A 21,775-nucleotide genomic window follows, 5' to 3' on the forward strand; every position below is an offset into this window, starting at 1 on the left:
CCAAAAAAAAAAAAAAAAAAAAAGAGAAAAAAAAGGCTGACGCAAAACCCGGTTAAAACAAATTATTCTAATTAAATATTACTAACATAGATATATAAATAAATACAATTTAAGTAGTTAAAATTAAAAAAAAAGTGTACATAACTAAAAAAAATGCGGACGCGAAAATCTGGTTAACACAAATTATTCTAATTAAATATTAATAAAAAGACAAAAGAATAAATAACATTTAAGTAGAAAAAGTTAAATAAAAAAGTGAAACTAAACACAAGTGTAAGTAATAAAAAAAAGCTGACACAAAAACCCAGTTAAAAATAATTATTTTAATTCAATATTAATTAAAAAATAAATAAATAAATAAATAAATGGACAAAATTTGAGTAGAAAATTTAAAATGAAAAAAGTCGAACTAAATAAAAAATAGTGACACAAAAATATGGTTAAATCAAATGATTCTTATTATTTTTTTTTAATTATTTACTTAAATTAATAATTAAAGTAGAAAAGTAAATTTTAAAAAAAGTGTAACTAATTAAAAAAAAGAAGAAGCTGGTGCAAAAACCTGGTCAAAACAAATTATTCCAATTAAAAATTCATAAAATATAAATAAATGAATACAATCTAATTTATTTTTCTAATTATCATATTTCATGTATCATTCAGGCACTGTAGTGGAGGATTAAATAAATAAGTCTGATTAACAAAAAAACATCATATTTTAATTGGTTTTCTTTAATTTTATTCACAAACAGTTGAATGCTGACTTTTGCATGAGTTCACTCGCAGGCTCTCTCTCTCTCACACACACATACACTCATTCACAAACAAACATTCAGAAAATAACATACATGTTTTCCTGTACAGTATACATTATATAGGCAAGATCTGAATATGTGCTGTTCAAACCCAGACACTACATCTCCAAAACATCCCTTCAACATCACTTCATTTACAGGGAGAGAAAAAAAAAATACACTGGATGTTGAATTGAGAATAGATTTGATGAGACAGGTGAAAATGACGCAGATGTGATAAATAAAGGCTTTATATTGGAGAGAAAAACACTAAATGATTGAGAATGCAATAAATACACGTGACATTTAATCAATGAAATGTCACTTTTTCAACAACATAAAATAAACTCAAAACTTACAACGTGATTATTATTTTGATGAAGTGACACATGGATAAGATGACATTCAGAATAGTGGTTGTTCTTCCTATTACACTTTTAAAAAGCTTTTACTAGCTTGTTGTAACAAGGGATATCCACATGACATTTTGAAAAAATAAAAGGAATAATTGTAGAAACAACAAGTCATAAGAAAAAACCCAACACTGAATTCCAAACGTCAAAGTATCCATCTGACAGGTGATCACGTTATGAGTCCACAGCATCTGTGATCTGCTCTACGTCGTCTTTGCTGTCTGAACATTCAGATGGGATGAAGCAGCCCGAGTCTCTGGGACAGTCGCTGTCTTCTTCCTGTAGACTGTGGGAGGATTTGTGCTCCTCCGCATCCTTGACATCATCACCTGCGGCCACAGAGAAAATGGAATCAGTCAAATGTCATAATATTACAAGCTTCTGTTTCCAACCACATTAGAAAAGATATAACCCGTGCCAAGTGCTTCAGTCAGTGGAAAGTAACTCGTATTCAAATGTGTAAGGCGGGTTCTCTTTGATATTTAAATGATTTATATATGTGATAGCAATATAGATAGATTAAAAGTCTTTTTTTGTAGATACAACATCTCAAATGTCCTCTTTGACTTTTATTTTCCACTCTCACTGAGTAAAAATATTCCACCATTCTTTAATATTTCTAGTTCACCGATGAAAGCGTCTAATCTTCCGGCCCAGGTTGCCAAACCACTAACCTAATGGAATTTAGCTTGATTAAATTACTGGCATCTCATGTGAGTCAATAAGCTTGGCAGGGTCATGCTGTGGCCGCTGCCATCTGTTTAGTCACACTGAACACCCCGAACAGTACATTTACACTGAGGATAATTTGGCCTTCTCTGCACATGCAGTGAAACAAAAGCAGCGAGAACAGAACTCGCCGCTGGATGTTGTTCCTTCTTCACACTGGAAAGTAGTTTTGTTTTCATTCACAGGGCGGTAATCTGCTTTCTGCTTCAAGACATCAGATTACAGGAACACCTTCTGCTCCATTAAGCACTTTCTATCTGAGTAACAGGAAGTCACTGATAAGCCTCTCAGAGTGTGCAGGATGTATTTCTGTTACGTGTGGCACAAATGCCTCAGCTTTCACCTGCTATTTTACATTCAAAAGACTGAGCACTTTTATTTACTCTCCAACAGATATGCATTTTTCTAATAATTTCCAACCAAGTGGTAATAAGCAACAGCATCAAGTACTTTACAGATACAGGATGTTCATTTTAGTGTCTTTACATTGGCTTCTCTTGCTGTTTGAATGCCACTTAAGTCATAAAAGCTTTTTGTGAAATGACATCTGTCACAGGACAGTGTCGACTACTCATTTCTGATTGGCTGATAACCAAATTTTGAAGTGCGTCAACTCACACAGGAGTGTCACATTTAATGGTTATCAAACCTGATAACCTAATTACCACCTGCTGTCACAATGACTTTACTACTTTTACTGATTGATGACTGCTGAAAAATGCTTTGCCATCCATACAGAGAGATGATTTACTCAGAGAACGTAAACATAATCACTGCTGGTAAGAAGTTGGACGGCGTTAACACCATGTTTCTCCCTCCCTACAGCTGGCATCCACCCTGCATCATACTTTGGGTTTTGCACCTTTAACACCACATGCCACACATACCTTAAATATTGTGGTGTCTGTAACTTGGCAGCTCAGTAAAGTAGCTTTGGCAGTACGTGCTACAGCTCATGCGTTGTTTGGTTTATGTGTCAGCTTTGAAACTACTTTGAAGTATGGAAGATAATTAGTGCCACATAGAATGATAGAATTCTGATGCTGCGTCCAAAATGGCATACAATGCATTACATACACTACATGTGCACTATCGTTCAACATACTTTCATGTACATAACCAAAAGTATATATCTTTTCGATGCACTGAGCTGTAATTTTCAGGTCACTTCCTGCAAGCCTCCTTACTGGATGACGACCATGCCGACGTCGCCTCAACAGGAAATTAAATTTTTTTTAAAAAATATATTACACCTGGCAAAGTGAATCTTATAGATCCACTTAAATTAAAATATTATTGTTGTTACAGAGCTGTCATGGTCACTGTCTGTTACGGATGCTCTCGTCTGCAGTATTGCATTGTGGGATATTAGTGTCCAGTGCTGTCATACTGTAATAGTATGCAGCTCACATACTATTGGTTTCATACTAATGTATTGGAGATGTTAAAAAATTTCACATACTGTTTTAAATGCCATGATAGTTTCGGACACAGCCTCAGTTTAAAGTCGGAATACTGACTTTATAAACTTTGGAACTCAAACTTAAACTTGGAACTCCAATTAGTTTTTCACATGTGGCCCTCATCCTCTTCAATAAGGAACGATTTGGTCAGACAGTGAGCCTTTGTTTTAGAGGAACATTTGGATGTGCTGGTTTAGTTAGTGGTTATTTTAATTCCAGCTTTGTCTATTTGGTCTTTGTTATCTTGGTTGGGATCTCAGAGTTCATCTTCCACTGAAAATTAGCTACACTTCTTAGCTGACGTGTCACTCTTTCAGTAAACAGTAATTATCAGTCTGTAAAATTAAGTGTGGTTAAATGTTAGTGATACAATTGTTGGTCATTGCTTGTAATGTTGCTCACCTTCTGTGTAGCGGTATTCAGCAGCAGTGAGAAGTTTGCGTCTGTGCTCGGGGTCTTTGACGTTCAGCTCTATCAGGTGTTTCTCTTGCAGGTGCAATAGGTCCTCCACCGTTTGGTAGCCATTTAGCAGCAAGGCAGAGGCGTACTCCTGCAACAACAAAGGAGTTTTCATTACCATCAACCCACACGGTGTACACATTCACCTTTCATCTCTTAAGTCTCCACATATCGAGTTTCAGATGTGCTGTAGAAGGTGTTTTCACATGTATGGAACAAGTTTCAAATTGGTGGCCACAGAGGTATTTTACCTTTACACATCTTTGAGGTTAAGATATGAAAGTACGCCAACGTTTCATGGTAGCTGAACTTTAACAAGATGTCTTTCAGGTGTTTATACTTAATAAGCAAGAAGCCAAACAGAAGAGTGAACTTATGTTTTCCTGTTATGATTTTAACTATCTGAGGAACCTCTGACACGCGACCAGACTAAATCAAGTAAGCAATCCCAGGTGAGATCCCGTCCTCACCTCGAGGTTCAGTCGCTCCAGTAACTCCAGCAGTGTTTTAGGTCGAGGTCTCTTGCACAGCTTCTGTTGTCTAATTTTAGGTGCTTCCTCTTCTTCCTCTTTCTCCACCAAAACATCTACATAGATGAACTTGAAGTTGCCGACTTTGTTGTTTAGCAAGCCTGTCCAGATGCCCATTGGAGGCTTACTGATGATGTTGATGATGTCGCCAACCTAGGAAAAAATATAGCGATATAGAATCAGGATGATTTATTAACTTATTAATAATCATTGACAGCAGAGCCTTGTCACTTCACAGCATAGCACAGTGCTGTATCTTACCTTGAGTTTGAGGGAATCTGTGTCATACGGGCTGGGAACAAAGTCTGTGTGGACGCGAGCTCTGCCGCAGAACTGTCCCTGATAGGAGCCGTCCTCCTCCAGCCTCAGACTGTCTCGCTGACCTGAACCATTAGACTCACTTGTCACACCACCTGAACCCACAAACACAACACAACACAGTATGATTACACAGTTATGGCTGTCCTGACCTGCACTGGTTTGTGCACTGGGATCAGCTGACAGTTTGTGGAATTAGTTATATAACCCTGCAAATGTATTCACTATGTGGAGCTAAAACAACTGGGGCACTCTTTGCATTGTGTGCAGATACTTACTAGAGGAGCTCTGGCCACTGTAAAGACTCTCTAAGGAGTTGCTTGACTTTGCAGGGGTTTTCTCAGTTTGTGGGCTGCTCTCTGTCTCTGCCTCTGGGTCTTTGTCTGTGTCATCACCCTTGAAAAATAGAGGAGATATACAGTTTTGATTTAAAAAAAATGTCATAGAATACAGACAGTTTTATAATCCCCAATCCATCACAGACTAAATGCATAAAAGTGTACAAACTCCAGCTAACTGATCGAGTAAGTCTACGTGAAAGTGAAAGACAGCAAAGAAACTAAAACAGCCTCAGGTAGAGAAGTAGGTTGTGAGAGTTGGAAAGCAACTCATGTTATCGCTCATCTGTATTACAGTAAAACAGAAAACTGCAAGGAAGCGCTTTTCGCTGTAGGTCAGAGCAAAGTGCGTCATTCAAATATTGCCAGCAAGAGCGTTGTATTTGAGGATGTGGGTTTATAAGTGATGAAAGTGATAAAGCTCTTGAGAAAAACATCACACGCTTGATGTTACTGAGGTCATTGTTGATGGGGTTTGGACTTTTACTGGATATGACAGGTATCAAGGGATTTTTTTAAATAAGTTGTGCTCACATATTGTTGATTGATGCACATAAACTAGTAATTTGTACCCTCTGAATGATCAAAAGCTTGTACCTGATGGTAATTAAATAAAAAGTGGGGTATGCTTGAGTATGTGTGTGCATATTTCCATATTTTCCAGTGACTCACCGTCTCCTCAGAAAAAGACTTTGCATGTTTTTTGCCCATTTTTCTGCGCATGGTCAGTGAGATCGCCTTCATCTTCTTCCCAAGTCCAGCTGATTTATGTGGGTCCAAAGTCTCACATTCCTCTGTGAGCTGTGTAAAGACAGCTGGTTTAGTACATATACAGTAGTCATAGGTGTAGATTTCGGGGGGGGGGGGTCATCAGCTACTTTCATGTTTTTAATGAGGGGGGAGTGTCCTCTGCACCCCCCTCCCATTAAAAACATGAAAGTAGCTGATGACTTTTTTTTGACAAAATGAAAGACATTTCTATTATGAACTGATGCAGGAAAGACAAAAACGAATGCATAAAAACCAGAATGCAGGAAATTTAGGGGTTGATGCTCAAGATTTCCTGGGAGAGGACCGCAAATCCCCACTTTCATATGTGTACCCGAGTTTTGAAATGACACCTACTGTACGCCCCTGACAGTGCTACTGTGACCTTGGCTCCTCATACTTCTTTCATCCACTAGTTTTTTGTCCAAACAATTCAGAAAATGCATCACTTCCTGTGCAGCAAAGGGCTTTCCCCAGCATGAACCTTGTTTCCAATGTCCCATTTTTTAATACAAAACACACCACAGCACTATGGCTGTGCAAAAGGGAAATTTCCTCAATGTAAATGTTTCTGTCAAACCACTTGGGTATGTCACATTCATGTCATGTCACACATATGTCACTAATCCTGCTACTGTGTGACATCTGTTTTGCTGTAATGCTCATAAAAATGAAGTAAAAACAAATCTACACACCATAGTTGTTCCATTCTCCTCTGGTTTGGCTGGTGACGAGTGATGTCTGAGACCCTCAAACCTGCCGAAGCTGGTAGAGCGCTGCGGGGAGGATTAGAGGACAAAGACAAAGGATGTCATACAGACAACTGGCACAAATGCTTTGTGTAGCGAGAGGTTTAACAGTATTACATAACATTAAGTAATTGCACATGTGAGTCCTCGTCCCAGATGTCTCAAGACTCAAAAACCCGCAGCATCTTCACTTTGTGACCCAAGTGGATTTCACTAATGAAATATGACTGAAGCTCTCCAGTGGATCTAACTGTCTGTATCTACTTTATATACTGTCTCTTAAAGGAAAGTGTTCCTAATTTTTTGCTCATAAAAGCAAAGGCACCTACACTCTATAGATGTCAGTATATGTGGCTAATATTCGGTCTGTTCTGAGAGTGCTTCGAAATGAGAGGTGGTAACATATGTGGTGCATTTGTGGTCATGTATTAAATCATGTAGCAACTCATATGGCAGCAGAGGGAATCGTGGTCTTTATACAGCTGCACCCAGTATTCAAAATGAACACATGAATTAAACTGCTGTGTCCTCACAGCGCCAGCAACATGTACTCACATTTGCGTTTTTCTGGCTCAGTTTTAATTCTTTCCTCCCCTTTTTTTCATTTTTTTCATAAAACTAAAAGTCATTATAATCTCTCCCAACTCCCCATCATCTCCAAAAATAATTATATAAATGAGTAATCCCTGGAAATCCTGGTTAAATATGAGCTGCGTACTCCTAGACAGCCCTCTGTGGATTGATTTAATGCAGCGTCGCCTGACAGGCCAACACTTTACTCCACTGTCTGCAAATGCAGCGGCAGAATTGAATTTTAAAGCAATGTTCTTCATCCTAATTGTATTATTGTGCTTTTATATTGTTTAGATTTTATTGCCATTGTTTGTCTATTTTACATTATACAGATTCACTTGGGAAATTTAGCTTATTGTATTTGAAGAAAAACATCACACTTCTGTCAACTAGTCATTCTTTACAAATAAAACTTTTCCATTTTCAGATTTTAGTGTTTATCTAAATGGTGTTATACATTAAATCAGCTACAACTCGTCTACACTTATAGCTGACCTGTACATAGGTAATTTCTGTAGTGACCATGTCAAAAGTGACATTTGAACATCTTCCCAATAAATATCACATCTTGCCTCACTGACTCATATTTGATTTACACCTACCTTTGGCTTCATGCTCTTTGTTTTGTCTGACACATTGGATGCCGTTCGCTGTAGCATTTTTTCCTGTTTTAAGGTTATTGTCAAATCTTAGTCCTTGCTCTTCTCTTGTCTTCCACCCGCTCTCCTGACAGTGAAGTGTTAACTAACACCGAGGCTGTCTGTCTGATGGGCTGGCTGGCCCACTTCCTTACAACACACAGGATGTGAGGCAATTGACACAGTGTCTCTCTTCACAGTATCGCTTTGAAAGGGGAAAAATACAAGTGCTTGAGTTTGCATTTAGTGGCCCGCTCGACGAAAACATTGAGAACCACTTCCAGGAACAACTGCGTTTAGGTTTTATAATTGTGGTATTTGTTTTTCATGAGATCTGAGATATTCTGGGGAGGATGAGCTTCTGTTGAATCTGCCTACTGTGTTGCATTACTGTGGTTGATCTGCTCAGAGTTGGGCTGTAATGTCAGCAAAGTATAACTCAGTTAAAAACCACTGGAGTGAGTTATGGCTGACATCCACAAACTATAAAATTATTCTATTAAACTTAATTTCATTAATAAAATGGACGACATGAAAATGAAAAAATGCTTGAATATTCCTCAAAAAATCCTTTTAATAGCAATGGGGAACTTGATTTTGGTAAATGATGCTGGAGCAACTATTCTATGTGGTCATTTCTTAATGTGGGGTGAATTCTTTTGAGGAAGTGCTGACGTATGACAGAGGAACAGCTGAAAGTGGCAACTCAGTTGTGTCGAAACACTTTCCTGTTCATCTCTGCTCTCAGTATGGAAGTGAATATATTTTATTTTACGTCTTAGAAGCAACAAGGCGTGACAATGAGATGTGTCTACAGCAGATCATTGTATTTGGCAAAGGTTGAAAATCAGTAATAACCACCAGTAACCTTCTAACAAAACACAGCCTCCCCCGCTGGATCCAAGAATCAGTTTGACTCCACAGCATCCCACATTACTGTTAGTCATAGCTGTGGTGCAGCCATGTGGGGATATGCCGCTGTGTTTACATTGTTGGGGGGGTTTCAATCGGTCAGTTGCAGAAAAGGGAATTCTACAGACAAAACCGTTGCCTAATCCCACTGCCTGCAATCAGCCGTAAACTCCTGTTAATCCAGATTAAGGCTTCTAATCTATTACTTCAGAGGCTCTTGACTCCCTGGAGAGGCAGTTGTTCTTCTGGAGAGTTCAAAATTAGACATCTACCATTTTAAAAAAGTCACCTGATCTTTGCTGAAATATTTTAAAGCACTGTTAGGGAAGATCCTCTGAATTTTGGCCAGAATCATTCATTTGATTCATTTTTAAATACATTTTTGACATGATTTTCTAAAATACAACATAGTAAATTGTAAAATTATGGTATGTTTAGAATCTTATACCATTGAAAAATGAGCATATGGTACGGGCCAAAAGGTACATTTAAAAGGGAGCAGAGAAAATGGACTTGTACGACTGGTAGAAGAGCTACGAGAATTCCAATATGTTATTACCATGGCTTAGAAAAGTGCAATCAATATTTGTGAATATAAGATACTCTCTCTTAAAGCCAGAAACCAGAAGAGTAAAGACGAGAATACACCAGCAACAACACTGTGCGTCAAAACAGCTGCCACTCATTATTTTCAATGTACAACACCACACTGGTGGCACTTTAGCATGCAGCCCAGTGTCACTCCAAAGTCGTCAACATCTGGCATTTGGGCAGTGACTTGCAGCGTCAGATGCCAAAGAAAAAAGCTGTCCTTTGACATGAACAAAACCGAAAGTTAAGGCAGCAAAAGTTTGAGTAGGGTGGGTGTAACTGGTGGTGGATGCGTCTAACAAGGACAGACGTTCACCTGGGAGAGTGTTGTGTTTACCTTGTAAGATTCTAAAGCCCAAACCCTGCTCTTTGTCCCTAAACCTAACCATGTGTATTTGTTGTTGAAGGAAAAAAGCATTGCGGTGTTGTACCGACGTAGTGCGTTTATTTTGAAAGAGACTGTACGTAAACATTAAATTTCCTGTGAAAACGGAAGTGTATTTTGAAAGAAGACAATGCATGTAACAGGCATGTCATATTTGGACGTGGAAAGTCCATGACCAAACGTTGATATGTGACGAGGTCGGAGTGAGAGCATGTTGTGGCATGAGACTTTACACCACTGCCCTATTTACAGCCTCATCACCCCTGAATTACATTTTTCCCCCATACATTCTCTGCTTGTACACACTGGCCCCCATAGCAGCTCGACACCTCCCCTCACCATGTATGTATAAATAAAAACTCTAGCTGACTCTCATGTGTGTCAAAAAAAAGATGAGTAAAGACTTGTTGTTGAGAGTCAAGAAATACCCCAAGCTATATGACCAACAATCCCGACAATGGCAAAAAGATATTGCCTGGCAGGCTGTAGCTCTAAAAATTGTCTTGTCTCTTTGGTGACAATTCAAGTTTAATAAGTGGGTGTCCACGCATGATTTTGGGCTAATACATAGCTGGAAGGAGTACAGATCTTTAAGTAAAAGTAGTGATATCTTTGTGTGGTCTTCTGTTGAAATGCTGCAGCACAACGTGTCCTGTTTGTGCTAGAGGTGACACTTGATGGGCATCATATAACAAGTAAATTAAGGCTATAAAATGGGGATTTTGCAACATGGTGGACAACTGTGTGTGCCAGTCAGTGGGCTCACATTCAGTGGCACAGCTTGAGATTGGTGTATGGGCGGGAAACTTGATACCAGGGAGGTCGCTACTACGCAGACTCCGAATGAGCAAGACACAGCACTCATATTTTAGCTTCACTTCTGACCAGCAGGGGTAAGTGGAGATGTGTCATCCATTTTTATATACAGTCTATGTTTTATACCCAAACAGCTTAATTCTATTGTAATATTCTTAGATGTTAAGCAGAAAATGCACTGTTGTACTCAGATCATCCCCCTGGATGCTCTCAATGTCATCTAGAACATCTTTCACCATTCATTGTCTATGGAGTGGCTACAGACTTTATAACTGATGACATCACAAATTTGAGTTTCAGCATTCTAGGTTTTGGATTAGGGAAAGCTGCTCATATTTACTAATAGTTTTGGACTGTCTTAGAACATAGGAATAACATGTATTAAGTTATACAGGCTTGCTCTATGTAAGTTTCCCTTTAAAGAGGGAGTGCAAAGAGAGGTCTTAACCTCTACACCATATCCTCTATAATCTTAAGAGGCTTCATGTCCACTGAAATGACATATTACCTCTAAGAATCAATGACACTACAGATCCATAGGGATTTTGTAATCTCTACACCAGATCATCCGTTCATCGTAGATAATTTTCTCCCAAGTGATGTTAAGCTTTAAATTCTTTGTGTCACGCCGGCTCACACTGCACGTGCTCTCTGGGCATCAGCAGAGGTCTTACGCAGAGAGATGTCAAGTACACGCAAAGACATTGACCTTTGAGGTCAATCTGCTCTATTGTGGTATTAGCATTGCGTGACCATTGAACTTGATGTATTGAACAGCAACTAGGCCAAATGAAAGAATCCCAATGGGAGAGACTAAGATTCATTTAGAAATTAAATACCAACTGGTTCCTCAAAATTTGTCCTTCAGATGACCCCAAAACATAGACCTGCCACTGAGTCTGTATGTTTAAGAGGTTAAATTATGATACCAATCTGCTGTGGTGCCATTCAGGCACACTGCATCAGTATATGAGTGCAACAAGTGCATCACAAGAAAAGGTGAGGCTACTTTAAGCTTCATTAGAGCTGCTTGGTGACTCGCACTGTGAAACTGAAGTTATTATAAGCAGTTCTGAGGTGTAAATGTGCATCAGTTTCTTTATAGCAGTGACTCAGAGCATGCTCAGATCACTTTCAAGGACTAACTACTGGTTTCAAAAGCACAGAACGACCAGCAGAAACTCACATTTGGTTCTGATAGATCCACATCTGTGATAGATCGCGGCACCTTTGGGGGAATCTGGGGTTTACAGTCCTTTGTCAAGCTGTCATTGGGGGCCGGCACCTGCTGCTGTCTCCCCTCCCACTCCTTAGCAGGGGACGTGCTGAAGTCATGGGAGTACGCGCGATACTCTGTGAGCGGCCTGCGGCAGGTGTGCTGGATGTTCCCCCAGGCGGGACTGCTGTCACCTGGGTTGCTCCAGCGCTGGTGGTGGGTGTGGGTGGGCGTCGCTCCACCAGGGAGGGTGGCTACGTCTGTGAATCGGCCCGGGGTTGTGTTCTCCTGAGCAGGGAGGGTGGAGGCTTTGCCCAGGTAAGGTCTCCTGTCTGATCTGTATGGCACATCCAGATAGTGGGGTCCCATGGGTGGGCTCATAGCGCATGATGGGGGGTGCACTGAGAGAGGAGATGGAAGAAAATGTAAATGAAAAACCGACCGGATGTTGATTCTTAAACTGGAATCAGACTTCTGCATCATGTCGGTGTTGCTGCAGCAAACCCATTCATTACAACAGTGCAGAGTGATTCATAGTTCTGCATATGCCTTCCCTACTAAGTGTCCTAACACCACCACAAAACTACTTGGCAGGTTTATGCAGTCACGCCAAGAAATACTGCCATGTCTCTTTCAACATTTAATCACAACACACCAACAATAGAGACAGTAAAGAAATATATTACTATTAAATGAAGGAGACCATCTGTGAGACCACTCAACAGATTGAAGCAGCACCGGAAAGAGAGTAGGAGAGAATATATAGGTGGCTGAACAGACCAGTTAGACTTCTTGTGGTTTGCCTTTTGCCTCTGTAACCCCTCTGTGTATTCTGAACAGATGCAGTCCTCTGCGTACCTATACTGCAGGGACTCCACAGGCACCTACACTGAAGCTGTTGCAACACTTAAAAGCAGAAGTATAATTCATAATTCATCAGAGCAAAAAAGTCATGAACTAGAGTTGCTTCATTCTGACAAATGCTGCATGAGCCTGTTCCTCTACTGTAAGCACGAGTCCGGTTTAGTCACTGAGTCATACAGGCACAAGAGAGGTCAGACAGGACAGTTAAATCTAAGGCTTAGGGAGACAGTAGCTGTCGTCATAGGAAGCTGTCTCACCTGTGGAGTTGTGACTTTTCTTTGACCCCTCCTTCCCACTCTTTCCACCTGGTTTCTTCCCAGTTTTTTGGTTTCTTTTCACAGCAGGCTTGGACTCTGTCGCCACCCCGTTAACATGGACATTCTGGAAAGATGACACATACAGTCCATATGAGTAGGCCTACTTCAAGTCCGACAGTTGCTCAAAAAACAATTCACAAATATGAAAAAAAAGAGTGTCATCTCCGTGCTCTCATGTAGCACAGCTCTGATTTCGAGGCATAGCAATTTCAGTACAGACATTCATGGTCCCTAGAGGATGAGTCCTACTGACTTTGGTGAACCTTTGAGTTGTTGTCTAGCCCTACCATGAGGCTGACATTTTTGTTTCTTAGTGAAATGTCTCAACATCTATCGGATGGACTATTGATGCCATAAAATTTGGTATAGATGTCCACATTCCCCAAAGGTTTGGTGATCCCTTAACATATCTATCATCAGGTCTGAAGTTTGATATGTCCACTACTTTAGTTTATAACCAAGCAGTCAACCTTGGGTTCGAAAGAATTATAGATATGAGTGGTAAAATACAATTCTGAAATTGATGAAAAGGTCTTAATTAAAAGACCTTAAAATTGCTTTCTATCTGAAAACATTCTGTCGTGTATTGGCCACCATTTATTTGAGCGAACCCATAAAGCTCTGTCAAGCCAAGCCTGTCGAAAAGCACCTGAACAGACACCATCTTTTATTTCTAGTACCGTCTGTAAACCTCTAAACATCACAGCTCAAGTTTCATTGTATGTGCATAGCTCCTTTTGGGTCAAACACCGTGTCCCAGCATTTATTTAATAGCCTTGGTGAACTATATACTTGCTTGACGGGTTAACATGAGCACTACAGCAACAAATTGTAGCCTCGCTGAGCCACTACCAAGGCTGTTTTTCCTGGGGGAGGGGGGATGTTATAAAAAGGGAAGATAGACACAACATCTTCTGCCACTTGTCATTTGGGTCACTGGTCACTTTAGCTGCAAAGCCACATTGTGCGGCACTGAGAGCTGCTCCTGATCCACTACTGGCAAGCTCTGTTTTGTTTGCTTCTCACTATGATGGGCATTAGTCAGAATGGGCACTGGGTGACCTGGCATGAGGCCTCTAAGCCCTCCCCACCCAAAACACACACACACACACACGCACACACATACAAACAGTCCTCCTCTCTTGTTTTCACATCTCTCTCTGCCATGTGGACCAGAGATTACACAGAGGGCACTACCCTCTTTGGACCATCTGCACTGTATTAAAACCCAATCAGCATTTGCGTTAAATGATTGTGCCATTTAGGCCACCAGAGGCTCTATGGATGTCACAAGGAGGTGGCAGCTTGAAACTCCTAAGTTGACACAAAAAGGGCCATGTGTGCCATGTGACCATGAGTCTGCACCAAACCTGCTCACGTCTCCTGCAGCAACAGGTCTGTTTCGCTGCAGCTCAAACTTCAGTTCGACACAGATGCATCAGACAATGGTTATATGTAGTGCTGTATAACTAAAAGTACTGTGGATGTATAAAGGAGTGTGAGCATGTGCGTTAACAGAAGGACAAAAGGAGCTAATGCTCTTTGTGGCTGCTGGCCAGGCCCTCATAACTGCCGACCTATTAACTGTTCCATTCAGCTCTTAATTATATTTCTGTCTTACCCACACCTGCGCCATTAATAACAAGTGCACAGAGCATTTAAATATTTGTTAAAATGTAACATAACATTGAGCTTCTTATTATTACCTGGTTTGAGTGTGGTTTCTCCTTTTTCTTTGTGCCACAATGATGAGCTCCTTTCCCTTCTTTGGTTTCTGTTCTGTGTTTTGTCTTCCTCATCTCTAGAGGGACACAAAATATAGCAATAAATCATCAGGTTAGTGAAACACTGGAAAACCATTGGAAAAACCAGCAAGAGGTTACACAGGACACTGATTTATTCATGTATTTCCTCTACGTCTAGGAATTAAAGGACAGGTTCACAAATTTTAAGTCTGTTTTAAAACAATAATTTGGTGTCAATATAAACATTTAAACAGGTTTTGCATGCTGTAGTTACTCCTTCTGTTCATACTGGACATTAAACAATCCTTTATTAATGTACCTTAGTGGAGGTGACGGGGGACAAAATCCACAGTCCTCATTTTGTACAAATATGAACTTATTCTTTAAAACTTCACTGTAACTGATCAGAGTTGTGTGATTTGTTGTGAAATGTCACCACCTTTAGAATTTTTACTCCACAGTGCAAATCCCAGCAGTTAGAAAAGGCCTACCGCTGCTTTGTTTTAATATCATGTATGATCAGTGCAGGCCTGGACACATGCATTTTTGGTGAACTGGTTGAAAAACCCAGCTCATGTCTTCAGACGTCATGCTGAGAGTCCAAATGAGCGTTGGCATATAGATGAGCTTAACCTATTTATTTCCTATTTACCTTCATTGTGATTGTTGGCGATGTGGACTAAATCTTCTCGGCTCTTGGCGGGCTGCCAAACTGTAGTATTACAGTCGGGGTTATCTGCCATGAAGGGAGACAAATCACAAACAGTGAGGATTTTAAGCAAAAGGTCGCAGGGGGAGGCCACAGAGACACTGAATGAAATTGTTTTCTGAGTCACGGACAGTAAGGCTTGTAAGCTTCAAAGCTTTTAATAATTTTAATGCAGTCTTCCTTAAGTTTTATGATACAGGTGAATATAAATGTCATGGCCAGTATGTTCAGTTACAGTTAAAAACTAATTATACAATGCAAGTGATAAAATTAATCCAGCATTTAAGCTACAGTTGGTGACTTTAGTTAAATAAAATAAAATAAATAATAATCAAATTTGGTGAAATCATCACTTGCCTTGTAGTGCTTCTAATGGCTTTATCATAAGTGACCGAAAACAACCAATAGGAGCCAAGGAGTCCCTAACGCAGCTGTCAATCTTGTTAATTATAGCTCATAAACTGCCAACCCGTCTCACTTCGAAGTCCTCAAAATCCAGTGCCTTCGCAGTGACTTGCAGCGTCAGACACTGACGAAAAAAGCCGTCCTTTAACGGCCGATCGCCATTATAGTTTACCGGCACTCAACAGTGCTAGGAGGAAACGCGGTGGGACAAGAACGAAAGTTAAGGTGGCCCAGAACGTCAACAACCAACACACCCAGGGTACCTTTCACGTCGTATCTGAACGTGGAAGTGTCCACAACCAAACGTTGATATGTGATGAGGTCGGAGCGAGAATGTGTTGGAGCTGTGGTCAAACTACATTGCCTATTTCTTAGTTCAAATGTTTTCAGATACATATTTTAGTGTACTGTTTAGCTGTAAATTGAGAAGGTTGGTCCAGCTGATAGGCAGTGCTTGGCGCTTTGGTAGACTGTATCCAACATGGCAGCTGGGTAAACTTTCTTTCTCATTTTACAGCTAAACAGTACACTAAAATATGTTTCTGGAAACATTTGATGAAATAGCCAGTGCAGTAACAAAATCTGGATTCAGATGTGACCACCGCTGCCTCGTTTAACAGTTACAGTTAAGTCAAGTGGCTGACATGATTGACAGCTGTGTCAGACACTCCTCAGCTCTGATTGGTTGTTTACAGTGCGCCACAACCAATTCTAGCAAATGCCATTAGAAGCATTAGGAACAAGAGGAGGAGGGACATGACTCATTTCACAGACTGTCTGGCTCATGTCTGTCAGAATATAATGACAGCTTCAGCAAATATGACACAACATTATTTTCTTAAAGCTACCAACTGTAGCCTTAATGAAACAAAGGAAATTGTTTGCACTCACCAAGCGTTTCATTGTCTGATGCAGATTTGGATATGTGTGTTCTGAGGGTAAAATTGACAAAGAAATATCACATTACACAGTTGCCTCTGATTAGCCCCTAAGTCTGACAACAAACCACAACAACCCAACTGATATAATTGTTCTTCCTAATTTACAGTGACAGCAAAATATAACAAAGACAACCACAGAGCACAGAGAATTGCACAGCACCACAGTAAAAACTGATATCTCATTGTGAGAAAGTAGACTGATACTGTGCAGAGGTACTCTGCGTGATCTCCTCTTCCTACAGGCCGAGAGACTGCACTGTGACCATATAGCTGTGTTTCTTTTAAAGTAAAGCTGGGGGTAAAGGTGTTGTAGCGATAGGGGACTCTAAGTAGGTGGGCCTTGAATCCGCTTAGTCCAACTAGCCCAAAGCTATAATCTGCCTTCTGCTTTCCCAACAGTCCGCAGGACACTGATTCTCAAAAAACAATCACTACCAGTCAAACTAAACAATACATACAAAGCTTGTTTTTCAATTGCATCTAATGGGCTGCCAATCCCTCTTCTTAAGACACAGCCCTGTATAGACCAGACCAAATAAACTAAAGATAAGAGGAGGTGAGGAGCGCTTCTGAAGCCTGTCTGCTCTGCTGCAGGAAGGATTTACAGTATTAACCCTCAGTGAAAATAAACAGGGAGCCTTTCAAGCCATGTTATTACTCTATGTGAAAGCCCTTTCACTTGCATGGCAGATCTTCTCTGCACGCACATCCAACAAAAGGAAATAGAAAGAAGGTTATACAGTAGAAGCCTGTATTCCTGGCAGGATTACATTGTTTTTAATTAAATTGTATCATCTATTTACAGCAGAATAACATGGTTAGTAAAGGAGCAAATGACACAATATAAAACAAATTTACCTGTGAGCTAAAATCAATGTGATTTGATGATGGATGTTTATGTCTAACTTTGTGGTGAGCTCACCTTCTTTTCTTTTTATTAGAGTTGGTCCCCGGCACTGGAGGCATCTCCTGAAAGAAAACAGACATTAATAAACAATCCATATAAAAAATATGCTGTTTTCTGTCACATTCAAATAGATCTGATAAATAAATCATTACTCAGTGACATTTAATTTACATGAAAAGCTTGAATCCAAAATTTTGAATTGCCCTGCTTCAGCCGCAGCAGCTGTCAACTGGCCCTGTTCATCATTTCATAATCAGCTTTATTTTGCAGGTTCAATCTGGTGGGTGGAAGTCCAAAAGTCCCAATTCCTCAGAGAAGTGACCCCGTACAACCTGGTCATGATCGTTCACATGGCTCCACCGTTCACAATCTGTAAGACGTGCATGTGTGTGGATGCACAGTATGCATCCCTCTCACCATAGAAATAGATCTCCCAGAGCCTCGCCACTTTGTGCTGTCATCCAGCAGGACCGCTGGGCTGCAGGAGCGGCTGCAGGATCGGCTGCATGTGCGGCTGGAGGAGCGGCTGGGGATGGGCGGCGGTGGGCCATCACTTGAGCTCTGCACTGCCTCATACAGGCTGTCCATGGACCCCTCCTGATGCCATGTGGACAGACAGACAGACAGACGTGCAGCTGTTAGACAGTTGAACTTTGGCAGCATTTTTGACATATGAATGGATTTCATCTATCCTGTTGGATTAAGTCTGATTAGTACTTTTGATGAAGCACATAGTGTGCACATATCATGCAGGATTTTTAGGTTACACACTTTGAAATGCCATGCAACACATCAGTTTCAAGTTTAGAAAGCCTAAAACTCAGAAAACGTAAAGAAATTTGCAAGACAACCCATATAAATCTTTGTTGCATTGCAAACAGATGCAAAGCAACACAATTAGAGTCATGAGGATTTAATATGAATGTAGGGATATGCTGCCAATGCTGTGCCAAAGCTCTTTTAAAATTTGCTTGTCAACCATGGATGTAGGGGAGGATTGAAATTCCTCAGCACAGATTTCAGTGTGGATTAAAATGTGTGCAGCTTGTTTGGATTCCTTCTAGGAATGTATAACCAATTTCTCGTCTTGTCTGTATGGTTACATCTTATCACTTTACTAGGCAGACTGACATTTTTGGGAGCAACGCAGAAAGGTGTTTTGATTGATAAGATCCACCTCTTTAGGTTTTAACTCTCATAATATGTCCATGTAATCTGCATTGTTTTCAGTTTTGCCTGAATTTATAGAAACTAAAAGATCTGACACACAGAAATACTCACATTCATGGATGTAATCAGTTTTCCTGTCTCTTTGTGTGTATGTTAATGTCACCCACTTACGTTGTTTACAGTATCATTTACTCTTCTTTGTGTTCTTACTACATGATTTAATTTTTTTTTTTTAAATATTTTATGACTAAGTTTAAGTTTGTACAACATGCCATCGTACACGTGATGTGGACTAACAGCAACAGGGAGGACAATCGGTGCAATCACAGTTCAAGCCTCTGTTTGCTTGTCAATAATCCTGATTATTGGTCAACATCTCCAACATCTGTTCAAAGAGAATAGTCTGTATACATGCCCCATGTGCCCACGTGCAGGCTGACAGCTGCAGCAGCATCTGAGGGACCATATGTGCGAGTGGGGCATGTGCGTATGCTGCCACCACACACTTGTCTTTACCCTGGTAACTTCACTAAGCAGTACTTTCTTTCTGCTTTCTCCTCTAGTGTCATACACGCATAAACTAATACAGAAACTACAGCGTTAAAGTACACAAACGTTACAGTACTATTGTATCACACCCTTGTTGCATAGTAAATGGATGGTAAATACAATGAAAAGCAGATGAATTCAGAGGTTTTTTTTACATTTTGAGATAGTTTAGATTTGGATTGTGCAAAAGGAGCAACTCAATATCAGGATATTTCTAATAATTTGCAGTCAATGGGTTATTGATTGGGCTACAAGCAAGAAATATAATATGAGGCTGAAACACTGTTATAACAACCTTGTACATATTTTCCAACACTTGACTGCTTTCACAGCATGCCATGATTTACAGCTATCTCATGTATTGAAAAAGTTTTCTTTCCCCTCAGCTACTCACACACAGCTTGTTAGATAGATGCAGATATTTAAAATGAGTCTCTCTTACCAGCGAGAAGCAGAAAAGGTTCATGTTGGCTGAGAGGTCTCCTGTTCGTGTCGGTGCGTCTAATGGAGGTGAAACAGCAATCTGAGTGACAGCCAGAGACTGAGAGACACAACAGCTCAGCGTGAGCCCAGCCTGGGTCGCCTGCTGTCTTCTCAGATTAATACCACAGTGAAATCCCTCCACTAATCCAATAGATGGACCACCATTATTTCTACCAGCTGAAGCAGGACTCACTCTTGACAACAGACCCACCATTGGTCGAGCAACAGTGTGAGTCTCTGTTTTGAATCTGATTTATTTTTGTTTTTAGCAGGGAAGCTTGGTGCGGCAGCCATGCTCTTTTTAAGCTACACACGGTGGTGTATTATATCCTTTACTTATTGTAACCTTTATTTAAGGTACCAGACCAATAATGCAAAAATACTCCATAATCAATCACAGTCAAAATGTCAATATGCATCAAAACAAAAATATTGTGAAAATATATCCCATGATTATTATTTGACATATATGACATTATTAGATTGTTAATACTGGTGCATTAATGGATTTAACTGGTGTAGATGGTGGAATTAGAATTTGGAAAAAAAAAAATGCTCATACCCACAAATACTGTTTTTACTACTTGATATACTAGTAGTTTAATCCAGTGGGGTAAGAAATAATAATAACTAATAATTTTGTGATACAAAAACTTTAATGTAATCATTGTTTGGACTGAGAGGCCCTTTTAGACACTGCTTTTGTGTAGAGCTAACCATGCTGATTTACTCTTTAAATGTATTTAATGAACGTTTCAAGTGTTTTTCATGTGAAACATAGGCCTATTATGATGATTTCCTCTGAAAAATGTAGAATAAAAGGTAGAAAGTAACATAAAATTGACTTACTCAAATTAAATGGAAATAGTAAATTATAAATACCTCTCAGGTGCACTACTGGAGTCAGGTAGGGAACACTTGGACTGCAGGGCTGCCAACTTTTGACTTCAGCTTAGAGTGAGATTTGCTCAAAAACATGTAATTTAAAACAAATTTCCTGCATTTCTACACCACCTAACCTCTTGGATTAAGACAAGAAAGAGCAACCATGTATAATGTTAACCAAAAATGTAAAATTATATTACTAGATTTCAGCATTGAGGTAGTTACATACATAATCCAGACTAAAATCCATGGCCCCGAGTGCCTGTCGCTAGTGCGCATCTTAATGTGTCGGGGAGTGAGGTTTTACGCACAGCACTGTACCTGCTGGCTACCGCTACACATAGGCATGCCAACCTAAAAATCTATTTTTGGGAATCGTGAGAAAGCGACAGAGACACAGAGCATTCCCGTAACCATAGTAACTCACTCACTCCTGCCTGTGTGCGCACGGCATGAGAGGAGGAAGAGACGCTGACTGAGACTACTCGGAGCAGCATGCATGGGAATAAATTACAATATAATAGATATCTGTATATTTCTTGCTTTCCCCCTGATGACCCGAATAACACAGTTCTGCTGCTGCTGCTGCTGCTGCTGCGTTTTGCTGTTGTCTTGTCTGTCCGTGCGCTGTCACTATCCTCTTTTCACGCCACGACGTTATCAGTTATGAATTTAGTTTTCACTGCGTGAGAAAATGGACATGTGGCGTGAGAGCGTGTGAAAAGTGTCAGTTGCGTGAGTCTCACGGTCAATGCGTGAGAGTTGGCAGCACTGTGGACTGTGAATTTCATGTAAAAAGTTAGCTAGTGCAAATAACCGGATGCAGATTTTTCATACATCCGGTTCCCGCTCGCGATCTGCAAAATGGGGCAGTGTCCAAAATCACTAACTACTCACTACATAGTCCACTATACAGTGAGCTCGCCATTTTGTAGTGCTGTCCGAATACAATGCACCGTGAAAAGTAGCGTACAACCGATTGTAATTCACTAAGCAATATATCCCATCATGCATTACGCGAAAGGAACAGTGGAGTGGAGAGAGAGCAGCAGCAGTGCTGTAAGCTGTCATATATGTTTAACTTAATGTGAAGTTTGTGTACCAGTTT

The 21,775-nt window shown here is 40.2% G+C and overlaps 1 protein-coding gene across 1 annotated transcript; it reads right to left on the bottom strand.

Moving 5' to 3' along the window:
* Positions 1–714: 714 nt before the first annotated feature.
* samsn1a (SAM domain, SH3 domain and nuclear localisation signals 1a) lies at positions 715–19,803 on the bottom strand. The gene is made up of 15 exons (XM_033630390.2): positions 19,742–19,803; positions 17,998–18,177; positions 17,596–17,642; positions 16,624–16,664; positions 15,271–15,354; positions 14,580–14,674; positions 12,814–12,937; positions 11,663–12,093; positions 6,508–6,588; positions 5,717–5,845; positions 4,985–5,102; positions 4,650–4,801; positions 4,329–4,541; positions 3,802–3,949; positions 715–1,536 (listed from the first exon to the last, which is right to left on the bottom strand). The coding sequence occupies exons 1-15, from the start codon at positions 19,763–19,765 to the stop codon at positions 1,382–1,384; spliced, it is 2,022 nt and encodes a 673-aa protein (XP_033486281.1). The 5' UTR covers positions 19,766–19,803; the 3' UTR covers positions 715–1,381.
* Between the last annotated feature and the right edge of the window lie 1,972 nt (positions 19,804–21,775).

The sequence above is a fragment of the Epinephelus lanceolatus genome, chromosome 4 (assembly GCF_041903045.1).
Source record: "Epinephelus lanceolatus isolate andai-2023 chromosome 4, ASM4190304v1, whole genome shotgun sequence".
NCBI classification, from domain to species: domain Eukaryota; kingdom Metazoa; phylum Chordata; class Actinopteri; order Perciformes; family Serranidae; genus Epinephelus; species Epinephelus lanceolatus.